Source organism: Vulpes vulpes, chromosome 1, assembly GCF_048418805.1.
Source record: "Vulpes vulpes isolate BD-2025 chromosome 1, VulVul3, whole genome shotgun sequence".
Taxonomy (NCBI): domain Eukaryota; kingdom Metazoa; phylum Chordata; class Mammalia; order Carnivora; family Canidae; genus Vulpes; species Vulpes vulpes.
Window position 1 is genome coordinate 196,304,517 of NC_132780.1, and position 16,144 is coordinate 196,320,660.

Here is a 16,144-nt window from a genome sequence, read left to right on the forward strand (position 1 = left end):
AAAATAAAAAGTAGAGAAATCTCAAGTTTTTATCTTACTTTTGAGATAAGACTTGGGTATTTTTAATTTGAGAATAGAGTTTCCAAGAGTTGTAGATACAAGTTAGCTAAGAAGTCAGTATCAGTGAAACCATAGACTATAACCTCAAACTACAACCTGTAATTTTAGGGCAGATCTAAGCCACAGCAAGTGTTAGAACTATGCTCCTAACTGCCAGCACCTGTGAACTTACAGGGGGGAAAAAGAAGTCTCATTTGTAAGCACCATGAAATGGCTATACAGAAATGATGCCTCCATCACCTCTGGATAATAGCTCTTTTATTGTTATTTGGTGTTTTTAAATTCAGTGTTTTAAATATTTACTTAAATATATATTTGATGTTTTAAAAGAACTATTAATACAATGTGAAAAGAAGCTTTAATTCCAGAACAGTGGAATATATGGGATTGAAGATTTCAGTTTTACCAGATAGTCGGTTATTTTTACAATGAGCTTTATAAATGAAAGAGTTTGAAGTTGTTTTCCTCATGTTAGCCCCTTTAAAAAAAAACACTTATTTGAGAAAGGGGCGGGGGGAGTTCGGGTGCGCAGATGAGTGGGAGGGGCAGATGGAGAGGGAGAGAGAATCTTTAGCAGACTCCACATTGAGTCAGTCTGTCACCAGCCTCGATCTCATGACCGTGAGATCATGACCTAAGCCGAAACCAAGAGTTGGATGCTCAACCAACTGCACCACCCAGGCACCCCGTTTGTTAGCCCCTTTTTATAAAGTTATTTTATCTCCTCCAGTATTCTAGAGGAGTACTTGTGAGGAACCTTTTGAGGATCTGAAAACTAACTTTATGTATTTTTTTATTCAATATTTCAAAGAAAAAAAGGTAGAGGATAATACAAGAAATACATGTTCTATGTAACTACTACTCGATTGTAGTCACCTGTTTATCCCTTCATTTATGATCCTCATCTGTGCCTTCCCAGAAGTAATCACTGTGCTGTGATGTTTTACACTGTTTACTCTCATCATGTTTTGTACTATTACTACATGTGTGTGAATCTGTATCCCATTGGATATTAATACCAGCATTTATTTATTCTAATGCTAATGGATATTTAGGTTGTTTTTACTATTACAAACAACTTTTCAGTGGACATTCTTCTTTATGTCTTCTGGTGCACATGTATAAAATTTCTCTGGAGTACATGACTGGGAGTGGAATTGCTAGAATGTGGAATATGCATATCCTTGGCTTTCCTAGATGCTGCCAAATTGCTATTCACAGTGGCTATTTCAATTAATGTCGGAGTGCATAGGAATTCCCACTTTCCCATAGCCTCATTAAAACTTGGTATAGTCATTCTTATTATTTGTTGCCAAATTATATTCTGTTATTTTTCTTTTAATTTGCATTTTTCTGATTAATGAGCATTTTTGTAAATGTCAACTGGCTGTTGGGTTTTCTTTTCTGTATATTTCCTGTGAACTCTTTTGCCTATTTTTCTATTGAGTTGTCTTTTTCCCTACTGATTTGTAGCCCGTCTTTGTAAATGCAAGATGATAATAATTTACTACATATGTATATGGCCTGCAGTGACCCACATTCTGCAGTCACCCCTATGACTTGTCTCCTTCTGCTTTAGTTCTAGTGCCTTTTTTTGCATAGGAATTGTAAATTTTATCTGTATTTTTCTTTGTGCTTATGTCTGGAAATACTTTTCTACCATGAGTTCAAGATAATCTTTGGGGTGAGGAGGACGCCTGGGCAGCTCAGTTCGTTGGGAGCCTGCCTTAGGCTCAGGTCATGATCCTGGAGTCTTCAGGGTTGGGCTTCCTGCTCTGCCCCTCCCCCTACTTATTCTCTCATGCTCTCTCTTGCTCACTCTCTCAAATAAGTAAATAAAATATTATAAAAAAGATACTCTTTTTTCTTTTCTTTTTTTTAAGGTTTGTAATTTTCATATTTAGATTGTAATCTGAAATAAAAAGTTTTCTCCATGTATTGAATTTTTTATTTCAGGGACTATTTTTTCATATCCAGGAGTTCTAATTAATACTCTTTTTTAAAAATGCATTTGCCTGTGTTTTATTTTTGCTTGTTTCATGGTTTCTTAAAGTGAAAATATCTTTTATTTCTTTGAAAGTTCTAAACATTCATTTTGGAGTGGTAGTCACATGGTCTACAGAATTAATTTCATCTGGAGTGACTATATTGCTAATTGGTGGTTTGTGGGCTGTCTTTGTTAGCATGGGACTTGGCTTCAGTTTTTTGGAATTTGAGTTTACAGAATCATTCTGAGTGGGAGGTATAATGTTTTGTTTGATTCCCTCTTTCCTCACCCTCCCTCCGTCATGGGTCAAATCTCATGGGTCAAATCTCGCTTCCTGAACTCCCAGTTTAGACAACGTCTTTTAAACTTCTTGTTCCACAGTAACACTAAAAATCTCACAGACCAGCCAGAGAGTCAGTGGTGACCTTGTTTCAGGCCTAGTCATGAGGCTGAGGCTGTATCCTCCTTCCCCTAGAGGTTTGTAGGATTCTAAATCTTTAATCTGAACAGAAATCACTAAATTCCCATCCAGCTCACACTTGCCTCCAGTCTCCTTTTCGCAAGGTGTGGGGCGTTCCAGCTCTGGCCTTAGTGAGCTTGGCTTATTTCTGTGTTAAAGAGAGTACTTTTAGTCCTTTTGACAATGGCCAATGCCTGCTTCCAGACCTGGATTCCAGAAGGCAGGCCCAACTTAGTCCATTCCTTTTTGCAGGTAGTCTGTAGCCCATAACTAGGTCTTTTTTGTATCATTAAATGTGCGTATGTGTGTGTGTTTTCTAATTGTATCATTACTTTGTGTTTGGAACAGAGGATGATGCATGGAACTATGAATTCACTGTGCCATCTTGACTGAGGTCTGGATTTTGTCTTACTTTAACTAGATTGTGAGCTTTTCCAGGAAAGGATAACTTTTTATCAACAACTTCAAACATGGTGCCTGGCTGGGTGTTTTTTTTTATGAAGGGCTCTAGGGCATGTCTTCTTACTCCAACCTGGATGTTTGAATCCCACCAAAGTTGTATACTTGGCAAGTTGCCTAGGATCCCTAATCTCATTTTACCCGTCTTTAAAATGAAGATAATACCTCACAGGATTGCCTGAGGAGCTAATGACAATTCTTGTAGGTCTTTTCCATGGATTAGCAGACATTCCAGAAATGTTCTCTTTTCCATCTGTCCTCACCCCTCCCATTGGTGATTAACACTTCCTGGCAGAGCAAACAATTCTCTGCATTTGTTGTTGGATATAGTATGCTATAAATGTCAGGCTAAAATGGCTTATAGCATCCTCAGACTTTTATAGTTCAATGATTTGTTTTTGGCCTTATTTCTGTTACTGAGACAGATGCTAAATTACAACTGTGATTGTGGATTGTCTAGTTCTGTTAGTTTTGTTTTATGTGTTTGTTTTTTATGACATCTTTTTGTTGTTGTTGAAATCTTCCATATAGGTTCATTTCTTAATCAGCATTATTGAGGTATAATTGATATGTAATAAACTGCATGTTTAAAGGATGTAATTTGATGTATTTTGTCATGTGTATGCACCAGTGAAACCACTACTAAAGTCAAGCTAACGAACATAACCATCACCCTGAAAGGTTTTTTTTGTGGCCCTTGGTATAATCCCTCTTCCAGCTCCTTCCCTCCTCCAGGTAAACACTGATATGCTTCCTCTCACTATAGATTAATTTGTATTTCTTAGAATTTTGTATAAATGGAAGCATACTTTATGTACTCTTTGGATCTTCTTTCTCTAAGTGTGATTATTTTGGTGTTCATCCATGTTGTCTTTATCAGGAGTTCACTCGTGTTTACGTTGCTGGGTCGTATTCCACTTCTTCGTGGACACTTAGATTCCTCCTAGTTTTTGACTATTAGAAATGAGCTATAAATGCTGTATACAAGTTTTTGTATGGATATATACTTGGTTCTCTTAGGTATATACCTAGGAGTAGAATGGCTGGGTCATATGGTAGGGGATAGTTTAACTTAAAAATTACTGAGGCACCTGAGTGCCTTAGTCGGTTAAAGCATCTGCCTTTGGCTCAGGTCATGATCCCAAGGTCCTGAGATTGAGCGCAGTGTCGGGCTCCCTGCTCAGTGGAGAGCCTGTTGCTTCTCCCTCTGCCCCTCCCCCCATTAGTTCTCTCAAATAAATAAATAAATCATCCTAAACTGATTTCCAAGGTGGTTGAACAATTTAATATTCCCAGTAGCAGCATGTGACGGTTTCAGTTGTTGGTTTCAGTTGCTTTATGTCCTCCTCAGCACTTGTATGATTAGTCCTTTTCATTTTAGCCATTCTAATAGGTATGTGTGGTTTTTCATTGTTTTTTAAATTTACATTTCCCTTTTCATCCTCTTAACAGTGTCTTTCAAAGAAAAGTTCTTAGTTTTGATGAGGTTTATTTTATGGATTGTTTTAAATATTGTATTTAAGAAATCTTTGCCTAACCCAAGGTCACAAAGATTTCTTCCAATGTTTTCTTCTATAAGTTTGATAGTTTTCAGTTTCACATTTAAATTTTACCTATTTTGAGGTAATTTTTACATATGGTGTGAAATAAAGGTCAAATTTTATTGCTTCGTGTATTTCTGAAGCTTTGTTATTGAGTGTAAATTTATCATTGTTATATCTTCCTGATGCATTGACACTTTTATCATTATAAAATGTTCCTCTTTGTTTCTAATAATACTTTTTTAAAAAAATATTTATTTATTCATGAGAGACAGAGAGAGAGAGGCAGAGACACAGGCAGAGGGAGAAGCAGGCTCCATACAGGAAGCCTGACATGGGACTCAATTACAGGTCTCTAGGATCACGCCCTGGGCTGAAGGCGGCGCTAAACTGCTGGGCCACCTTGGCTGCCCTTATAATACTTCTTAGTCTGTTTTGTCTAGGGTTCATAGGGTTATTTACATGGCATATTTTTTCCTGTTTTTATTTTCTATTTATTTGTGTATTTGTATTTAAAAGCATCTCTTTAAAGAGGATATAATTCCTGTTGTTTTTTTTTTAAAGATTTTATTTATCTATTCATGAGAGACACATACACATGGAGAGGCAGAGACACAGGCAGAGAGAGAGAAGCAGGCTCCATGCAGGGAGCCCAATGTGGGACTCGATCCCAGGACTCCAGGACCACTCCCTGGACTGAAGGCAGGCGCTAAACCGCTGGGCCACCCAGGCATCCCTATAATTCTTGTTTTTAAATCTAGTCAGATAATTTTTGCCATTTGACTAGAGTTTTTTTGTCTACTTTTATTTAATGTAATTACTGATATGGTCATATTTAGGTCTGACATTTTGCTGTTTGTTTTTTACTTGTTTCTGTTTTTTTTCTTCTTCTATTCCTTCTCTTTTGCCTTCTTTGCATTAATCAAAGAATTTTAGTAATCAATTTTAACTTCTCTGTTGGCTGTTTGGCTATATCTCTTTGCATTATTTTTTAATGCTTTCTCTGGGTAATATGCATCTTTAAGTTACCCAAATGCATTTTAAATTAATACAGAATTGCTTCTAGTGAAATATAGGAAGCTCACAACAATATATAACATTTGTCTCCGTTTTTAGTGCTATAATCATATATACAGTGTTATAATTTGCCTTAATAATCACATAAGTTTCTATAATGAAATTATGTGGAAAAAGCATATATATGGATATTTCACTTTCCTTTGCACCCAAGTTTGCCAGCTGGTATCATTTCCCTTCAGCCTAAACACTTTCTTTAATATTTCTTGTAGTGTAGGGCCCCCCAATGACAAATTCTGTTTTTATTATCAAAAAATGTTATTTTGCCTTCATTTTTGAAGGATAGTTTAGCTGTATATAGAATCCATGGTTGACAGTTTTTTGTCTTCAGCACATTGAATATGACAGTTCCAGTGTCTTCTGTCCTCCATTATTTTTTAGGAGTGGCCAACTGATAATGGTATCGTTTCCCCTTGAATATAATAGTTCATTTTTTTTCTTTTGCTGCTTTCGAAATTTTCTTTTTATCTTTGGCATTGTGAAGTTTATGATTAGGATTGGTTTGCTTAAGAGGTTCTTTGAGCTTCTTAGATCTGTAAGTTAATGTTTTTCACAAAATTTGTGATTTGGGAGGTCTCTTAATCATTCATATATATTTTCCCTCCTTTTTCTTTTTCCCTTCTAGGACTTCAGTTGTACATGTGTTGGGCCTTTTGATTTTTGTCTCACAGATCTCTAAGATTCTGTTCATTTTTATTATTATTTTTCTCTCTCTTCTTGATATTGGGTATGTCCTGTCTTCAGATTTATATGTTTTTTATTTTTTTGTTATTAGTATGCTAGTGAGCCTATAATGCATTCTTTAGTTATGGTGCCTTTCAACTCTGGAGCTTCCTTTTTTTTTTTTTTTTTTTTTTTTTCGTAGTTTCCATTTTACTGTTGAGATTTCCTATCTGCATGCTAAATAAGACAATAGGTATTCAATTATTTGAAAATGCTATCCTTTAATACTTCTAACATATTTATAATAAAAATTCTGGAATCTTTGCTAAATGCAACATCTAGCCCATTCAAGGTCAATTAATATTACTTATTTCTTTGTCTAATAACCTTAGGCTGAAACATGGATATTGTAGATAATATTTTGAAGCAATTCTGATTCTGTTGTGTTCTTCCAAGAATTACTGAGGTGTTTTTTTTTTTTTTTTTTTTTTTTTTTTTTTTTTTTTTTTTTTTTTATTACTGAGTTTTTGTTCCTGGTAGGCAGTCAGCTTGCCTGGATTCAAACTGTAAACTCTGTCACTTTGTACTATGCAGCAGCTGGTAATTTTTGCTCATTTCTTACAGCTTTCAGCTGCTATTTTCTTTAGTCTGGCCTCTAACTGGTCTATCCAGTATCTGTATAGTTTCATGATTCTCAAAAAAGCCCACAGACTTACAATTTTTCTTTCAGTTTCAGCTTTTCAAGGGTGAACTCTCCTTCACCTTCTGTTTTAGACATTTTCCAGTGTGATATATGCTTTTTTTCAACACATGTTATAATTATTCTCTTTAGGGTGTTTTGCTTGACCACTGTACTCTGATACTATTAACAGAAGTGGATAGTAAATAAATTTTTAAGGGCCTATTTTTTTAAAAAATTATTTATTTATTTATTCATGAGAGACACAGAGAGGCAGAGGGAGAAGCAGGCTCCATGCAAGAAGCCTGATGCAGGACTCGATCTTGGGACTCCAGGACCACACCCTGAGCCAAAGGCAGATACACTTAACAACTGATCCACCCAGGGATCTCTAAGTATCTATTTATTTTAGAAACCACACACCTGTGAGTGGGGTCAGAGGCAGAGGAAGAGAGAGAGTTTGGAGCCGACTCCTCACTGAGCACAGAGAATGACAGAGGGTTTCATCTTACAACCCTAAGATCATGATCTGAGCCAAAATCAAGAGTCAGATGTTCAACCGACTGAGCCACCTAAGTGCCCCAAATGCAAATAATTTAAAAGCCACTCCTTAGTGGAACTATAACTACCAAATAAAATTTAGGGTGGCAACGAAAAGGGCAAGTACAGTCTACTTATTCTTAAATTTTTATGTAGTTACCAGACAGCTCAAGGCTCCAAGAGTTGTTGGAACTTTGTTAAATAGTATTTTACATTTTATTTTATTTTTTAAAAAGATTTATTTATTTATTCATGAGATACAGAGGAGAGAGAGAGAGAGGCAGAGACATAGGCAGAGAGAGAAGCAGGCTCCCTGCAAGGAGCCTGATGTGGGACTCAATCCCAGGATCCCAGGATCATGCTCTGAGCCGAAGGCAGACGCTCAACTGCTTAACTACCCAGGCATTCCAATATTTTACATTTTAATCTCAGTTTTGTATTGTTTCTTTTTTTTTTTTTTAAGATTTATTTATTCATGAGAGAGACACAGAGAGGCAGAGACATAGGTAGAGGGAGAAGCAGGTTCCCTGTGGGGAGCCCCATGTGGGACTCAATCCCATGACCCCGGGATCCTGACCTCAGTCAAAGGCAGACTGAGCCACTGAGGTGTCCCCATGTAGTATGGTTTCATTTTATTTGAAAGTATTAGACCAATGTTGAGATATTGCAGAGCAAAGCTGTCATAATTATAACACCTTTATTTAACTTAATATGCAAGAAATTCTTCTTTTTTTATTTTTAAAGATTTTATTTATTTGAGAGGGCATGAGCATGAGAGAGAGGAGGGGCAGAGGGAGAGGTGAAGCAAGGGGGTTTGATCCCAGGACCATGAGATCATGATCTGAGCTGAGGACAGATGCTTAGCGAATCGAGCCACCCAGGTACCCCTGCAGGAAAATCTTATGTATTAAACCTAACCACTTCCTTTGAGTAATTTGCATTCTCCTTTGGCCATATACCAAGAGCTAAGATTCATTCTCGGTAAGGGGTGAGGAACAAAGGATCTGAATAGGAAAATTGGAAAGCTTCCTGGTATTTTTTTTTTCAAGATTTTATTTATTTATTCATGATAGACAGAGAGAGAGAGAGAGAGAGACAGAGAGAGACAGAGACATAGGCAGAGGGAGAAGCAGGCTTCATGCTGGGAGCCTGATGTGGGACTCTATCCCGGATCTTCAGGATCATACCTCCGGCCGAAGGTGTTGCTAAATCGCTGGGCCACTGGGGCTGCCTGTTTCCTGCTATTTTTTAAAAAGATTCCCCACATGGCCTTTCTCTGATGTCCCTATAATATCACACACACATAAAATTAAGAGTATGCAAACACATTCTAAAGACATTTTTATACATTTTTTTGACATCTATCTCTCTTTTTGTAAAGATTTTATTTATTCATGAGAGAGAGAGAGAGAGAGAGAGAGAGAGAGAGAGAGAGGTAGAGACACAGGCAGAGGGAGAAGCAGGCTCCATGCCGGAAGCCCGACACGGGACTCGATCCCGGGACTCCAGGACCATGCCCTGGGCCAAAGGCAGGCTCTAAACTGCTGAGCCACCCAGGGATCCCCCAGACATCTATATCTCTTAAGGCATTTATCACATTCTATGTAGTGTTCTTATTGGATCTTTTTTTTTTTGCATATGTGTTGCTAGGCTGAAGTTATTGGAAGGTAGAGAAGTCTTAGTTGTTTTAGTATTCTCAACAGCCTGGGATAGTGCCTAGAATTTGTAATAGGCACTTTTAATAGGAAGGGAGAGAATATTGCCATTCCATAATTTATTTTTTATTTTTTTTAGATTTTTAAAATTTATTTATTCATGAGAGACACACAGAGAGAAAGGCAGAGACTCAGGCAGAGGGAGAAGCAGGCTCCATGCAGGGAACCCGATGCGAGATTTGATCCCGGGACTTCAGGATCATGCCCTGGGCCAAAGGCAGGTGCTAAACTGCTGAGCCACCCAGGGATCCTGCTAATCCATAATTTAAATAGCACTTCTTCTATTGAAAAAGATTTGTTTTCTCACAATATTAGGAAACCCTGTGTGGGTGTTTGGTTTAATTACATCAAGGGCCTAGGGCTAGTTTGCATGTTTTAAATAAAAATTTTACCATACTGGGTATAGTAACTATGTATTTCAGTTTCTCAATTGTTAAATGAACTTAATAAGAGTACCTACTGGGACACCTGGGTGGCTCAGCGATTGTCTGCCTTCCAGCTCAGGGTGTGATCCTGGAGTCCCAGGATAGAGTCCCGCATCGGGCTCCCTGCATAGAGCCTGCTTCTCCCTCTGTCTATGTCTCTGCCCACCCCCCTTTCTCTCTGTCTCTGTCTCTCATGAATAAATAAATAAAATCTTAAAAAAAAAAAAAAAAGAGTACCTACCTACAGAGTTTTGGGGATTAAATAATATAATCATCTCTGAGTATATAAATGATCTCAAAATATTATTGAGTTTTTAGTAATAATACAATCAGACTTGGCAGGGGTGAAAGGCAGTAGCAGTCTTTTATTTTTATGTTGTGTGTCATAACCCATAAGACTTTGCATTCTCTGGGTTGCCATATTAAAACTTTATAAAAGCTAGAAATTTTATGAGTTAACAATGGCAACTAATTATTCATTCAAGAATTAATTTCTCCTTGAATTTTTTTTTTATGATTTTATTTATTTATTCATGAGAGACACACAGAGAGAGAGTCAGAGACACAGGCGGAGGGAGAAGCAGGCTCCTTGCAGGGAGACTGATGTGGGACTTGATCCTGGACCCCAGGATCATGCCCTGAGCCAAAGGCAGATGCTCAACCACACTGAGCCACCCAGGCATCCCTCTCCTTGAATTTGATCAAAGGATCAACCTAACTTCATCTGTTGCTGATTATTATTGTAACAGAATGGGCTGTTGGGATTTTAGCCAAGGCACTAAGGTGTGAAATTCAAAAGTGATGTATTTCATGTTCAAGAACCAGTTAAAGGCTCTAAAACCCATAAGAAGGACACTTATGGGTCAAGGAAGAACATTTTGTGAGGATTCTTTCAGAATTATGCTATGGCCTCTTCTTACGACATGGGAGAAGTAGGAGTACGTACTCTCACACGTGATATCTAGTGAGAGGGACTTTAGAGGGACCATTCAGAGATTTAAAGAGTTCTCTTCGGTTAGGGGGCACAGAGGAGTGGGGTCTGAATCCCCTGAGAAATCCAACAAGGAGAGAAGTATAGCTGGCTAACCACTCCCGTAGGCAAAGCTATCCAAGAGTTGGTCGTGTTGGAATTTGTCTACACTCCCACATCTGTCAGGACAAAGCAATCTGAATATTTCCTATACGTCAGAGGCAGGCCTAGTGGAGGAGAGGGGGGCAGTCTGGAGCTGTTTTGATTAAGGACAATGAAGCTCCAACAGTTGGTCTTTTTAAGTGACAGCAAGACCGCCAGGAAGAAAATGAATTATTGTCAGTGGAGCTACAGTCACAAGATCTTTGAGGTGAGACTGAAGAATCCACAAAAATGCATCTGAGAAAAAGAAGTCTGCTTCAGACACGATCAGACGTCTTTTGGCGGGACCACTTAAGTTGGAATCTCTTGGCCTGCCTTGTCCCAGCTTCACTCTTTCCCATGCCTATTTTAGAGAGTGTGGCAGCTGGGGAGCGGGGGAAGAGGTCGTAAAAAAGAGACAAAGCCGGGGTTGGGAAAAAAGATTTGATGACCATGTGAAGATTGGTCTGTTACTAAAAGTGACCATAGGCCTTCCTGCTTTTAGTGTTGGCTGGAAGAATTATATGGGCCTGCTGAAGTGGTCACCCAGCTGCAAGGGAACATTTTTCCCCTGCATGAATTTTACGAGGATAGTTGAGACAAAAATAAAGTTGTATTTTATTATATCCTGCAGTTAGTGCTTGTTCAATGGGCATAAAAATTTAAACTTTTTCATATTTGGCATAGCAGATCAAAATTTAAACAGTAATACATAAAGACTTGTTTTTTTTAAGGCATAAAATCTTGTTAAAGTACTTACTTTGACTTATGTGAACATTACATGCACTATATATAAATGTACGCTCTTGGATTTCTTAACGTGATATTCTATTTCATGTTGGTGTTTCACTTTGTTATAAAGTGCCTTTATCAAAAAATAGATATTATTCTTCTATTTTGGGGGATCCCTGGGTGGCTCAGCGGTTTGGCGCCTGCCTTTGGCCCAGGGCGCGATCCTGGAGTCCCGGGATCGAGTCCCACGTCGGGCTCCCGGCATGGAGCCTGCTTCTCCCTCTGCCTGTGTCTCTGCCCCCCCCCCTCTGTCTATCATGAGTAAATAAAAAATAAAGAAAAATCTATTTTGCCTAGATTATTTATTTCATAAAGAAATATGACAGGTGACTAAACTTTTTTAATGAAAATAAATTATTATAAATCCATGATGTTTTTTATATAAGATAGTAGACTAAAAAGTTACTTTTCCCTGTTTCTCCTTAAGTAGACCCATCCTGAACAGCTCTGCACATCTGGGACTGGAGTTGTATTACTAATCTGGCCAATCTCCTCTTTGTACTCTCCACTTCTTAATCCCCCACCACCAACACCTAAGTCAAGATTGCATTGTTTGAGATAATGGAAACAACCCAAATGTTTATCTGTAGGTGAATGGATAGAGAATGTGTGTGTGTGTGGGTGTGTTTGTACACACACACACACACACACACATACAAATACAACATACACACATGCATTCCTAAATTATCTCATTTTTTAAATGACTTCCTTTCTGTAGACTAGAAGTTGCTTAAAACCATAGGTAACAGCTTAGCATTAATAGTGTTTGGGTCATAAGAGAACGATTTGATTAATAATACAAGCTTTTCAAGAATTCAGTTAAACACAAATAATTGGGGATGCCGGGGTGGCTCAGGGGTTGAGTATCTGCCTTTGGCTCCAGGCGTGATCCCAGGGTGCGGGAATAAGTCCCCCATTGGGCTCCCCACAGGGAGCCTGCTTCTCCCTCTGCCTAAGTCTCTGCCTCTCTCTCTCTCTGTGTCTCTCATGAATAAATAAAATCTTTAAAACACACACACACACACACACACACAAATAATTGCTGTGCTAATTATAATTAGTATCGGCCAGTCCTTTGAGCTGTGATTCAGGTTTGTTTCTAATTTATTCCAACTTCCTCCCATCCCAAAAAGTAATAGCTTTTTTTTGCACTGCTATTGTTCTAAATATGTATTATGTCCTATGGGATAAGTACAAATGCAGTTTGCCATGTCATAATGTTCCTTTTGTGCCTCTTTTACAGCATGGGTAAGTTCTCTGTCCATGGGGATGATTTTCTTTTGCTGCCCAATAGCCAGTGTCTTCACAGACATGTTTGGATGTCGGAAGACAGCTGTTGTGGGTGCTGCTGTTGGATTCATTGGACTCATGTCCAGTTCTTTTGTAAGGTAAGGACTTGATTGTTCCTGCTGCTTTTCAAGAACTGTTAGATACTATAAAGTTGTGCTTTCAGAAACTTTACTGTTTACAAGGAAAAATCTTCCTTTCCGTTGCAAAAGCTTTTAAGCAGTGTGACTTACTTACCACAGTGTTAGCCGTAGTCCAAGCTTCATAATTTGAATGCTTTTACTTGTAGCTCTCTCATATTTTTTCAAAAAATTTCATTTTTTGACCCACTGATCAAGAGCTACCAAGCTTTCAGAGGAGTGGGGGGAAATGTGGTGTAAGTTCAGGTGTTGAACCCACCTTCCTGTGATCCCAGTCCTGGTTTCTTAGGAAAGCCTTCTCTGGCAACTCCAGGTCACATCAGTATTCCTTCTGGGAATTCTCTTTATACACATGATTGGTATTTACTGATTTGCACTGCAATTCTTCAGTTGTCAAACTTCAATGATTTGAACCAGCTGTTACTGCGGTGAAAATTTAGAAGTAAAAGAAGCTCAGTAGCAGTGAAATGCCATTGTTTGTGCTTATGTGCTTTACTCTGTAGGAGAAATATGAAGCTAACATCACCCGGCATTCATTCATTTATTCATTCATTCATTTAGACAATGGTCTGGAATCTCTCACTCTCTCTTTTTTTAAGATTTTATTTATTTATTCATGAAATACACACACACACACACAGAGGCAAAGACATAGGCAGAGGGAGAAAGCAGGCTCCATGCAAGAAGTCCGATGTGGGACTTGATCCCAAAATTCCGGGATCACGCCCTGAGCCAAAGGCAGTCAGTTGCTCACCCAAGGAGCCACCCAGGCGTCCCTCACCCAGCATTTAATACTTAAAATAGTGTACAAGAGAATGTTTTTGATTTATATCCATGGCCTCTGGTTTTCCAACTGACAGCTTTGCAATACTGGGGAATAATTGTTAAGATACAGATGTTCTTGATGATACGGTGTCAGTACTATTTTTATTTATTTATTTTTAAAATATTTTAAAAATATTTTTAAGATTTTTAAAAATATTTTATTTATTTATTCATAAGAGACACAGAGAGAGAGGCAGAGACACAGGCACAGGGAGAAGCAGGCTCTGTGCAGGGAGCCCAACATGGGACTCAATCCTGGGACTCCAGGATCAGACCCTGGGCTGAAGGCTGCGCTAAACCGCTGAGCCACCCGGCTGCCCAGTACTATTTTTAATGTATGCTTTGAAAATGGCAGAGAACTATATAATAGATCTAGATTTTTCCTTTTAAAATTGTTAAATAAAAATAAATTAACACCTTAAGAAGTAAGTTGCAGTTATCTGGAATACTACTTATGTACAACAACTGAGGCTGAATGAATAAAGTATTATTTATATTTTGTTCTATATTATTTGAGGTAGATGTCTTGTTTCACTAAGCAGATTATGAGCAGGGCATTTTCACATTTTTAATATTTTTTTCCATCAAGTACCTGGGACATATAGCTGCTCAATATATGTTATGGTATAGAGTGGAGATTCAGTTAAGGGTGATCAGAGTGAGGTAAAATTAATTTGGAAAAGCCTAGAAGTGACTCTTGAGCCTCATTTGGAGATTGTGCGAACTGTGGATTACTAGAGGGGGAAGGACATGTTAGAGAATTGCCAGCATGCCTTGATTTTATCAGATTCTAGAGTTCCTTATGATTACTTTAGCATATTGCTAAACTAGTATTATTGTTCAAAATTTAATTATTAACCAACTTTATCTGTGTTAGTTTCTAATAAATAATTTGCCTTTACCTACTGATCTATAGCCTTTTGAATTGACTTTTCAAAAGAAAAAAAACAGTTTTATTCCTTACCTTGTTTCAAAGAACGTAATAATATGATCCTTTATATTCATAAAAGATGTGCAATTACATTATTTTTGGTTAAACTATAAAATTATTAATCCTTTATTATTCTTTAGGGGTATACATGGCCTTAAAACTTACAAGGTGGGATCACAAATAACACACTTCACTTAGTCTTTCTGCAATCAGAATATGATTTCTTGTTATCTTGTGCAACACTGAGAGCCACGCCATACAGGGCGAAGGTTGGTCTACAGCCCTTAGGCCAGCAAAAATGAGATACAACTGCTCTTCTGTGCAAATGTTTCTGATATAACCTTGGGCAGAAAACATCAAATGCAGCTTTTCCTTTGAATAGATTGCTTAGTAAGTGCCTGGGAAATCTCAATAAAATGAGTTTTCATAGTAAAATGATGATTTTTCAAAACTCTTATTGAGACCAGGCTTTTCGGTTGTTAGTGTAATCACTGTCAATTTTACTGAGGCCCTTCCTGGCACTGTGCTTTCTGAGTTGTGGAGAGCACAGCAGTTCTTCCCAAGTGCTGCTTGGTTCACCTGAAATGCATAGAAAGAGGAAGAGGAACAAGATCATAGTTGTCCTTAGTGGTCATTTTTCACATACTCAAGGCGTCTTATTATCCATTCCGATTGAATTAAAGTATTTTTAGTGTTGTATTCTTGATTTATGAAGTCTTTCACCTCTTTTTGGTAAGTATTTGCATAGACGGCGTCAGTGAACTAAAATCCACTTTTAGTATGAGGTTGCTATTCTGCTAAGCACTTGATAAAAATAATGAAAGCTACTTTCCATCTTTTTCATCTTTCCACAGCTCCATCGAGCCTCTGTACCTGACCTATGGCATCATATTTGCCTGTGGCTGCTCCTTTGCATACCAGCCTTCGCTGGTCATTTTGGGACATTATTTCAAGAAGCGCCTTGGACTGGTGAATGGCATTGTCACCGCCGGCAGCAGCATCTTCACAATTTTGCTGCCTTTCCTTTTAAGGTTCCTGACTGACAATGTGAGCTTCTTCTACACACTGAGGGTCCTCTGCATCTTCATGTTTGTTCTGTTTCTGGCTAGCTTTACTTACCGACCTCTTGCTCCAAATGCCAAAGATAAAGAGAGTGGAACAAAAGGAAGCAACAGATTCTCCCTCTTTTCCAGGAGGAAGTTTAGTCCTCCAAAAAAAATTTTCAATTTTGCCATCTTCAAGGTGACAGCTTATGCAGTTTGGGCAGTTGGAATACCACTTGCACTTTTTGGATATTTTGTGCCTTATGTTCACTTGGTGAGTATGCTCCTTTTTGGCTTTGCTAATAACAGATATTGTTATTTCATATAAGAAAAGTTCTTAGAAGAGCAAGATAGATCATGTTGAAGTTGGCCTTAGACATCATCCTGGTTGTAATTCAGGGACTCT

General features: G+C 38.0%; 1 protein-coding gene across 1 annotated transcript in view; it reads left to right on the forward strand.

Annotated features, from left to right (window-relative positions):
* SLC16A10 (solute carrier family 16 member 10) overlaps positions 1-16,144 on the forward strand; it is a 108,963-nt gene that overhangs the window by 50,799 nt on the left and 42,020 nt on the right. The window contains exons 2-3 of the mRNA XM_072739031.1: positions 12,756-12,900; positions 15,550-16,012. Coding sequence (XP_072595132.1) covers positions 12,756-12,900; positions 15,550-16,012 — 608 coding nt within the window. The remainder of the gene's footprint in view (positions 1-12,755; positions 12,901-15,549; positions 16,013-16,144) is intronic.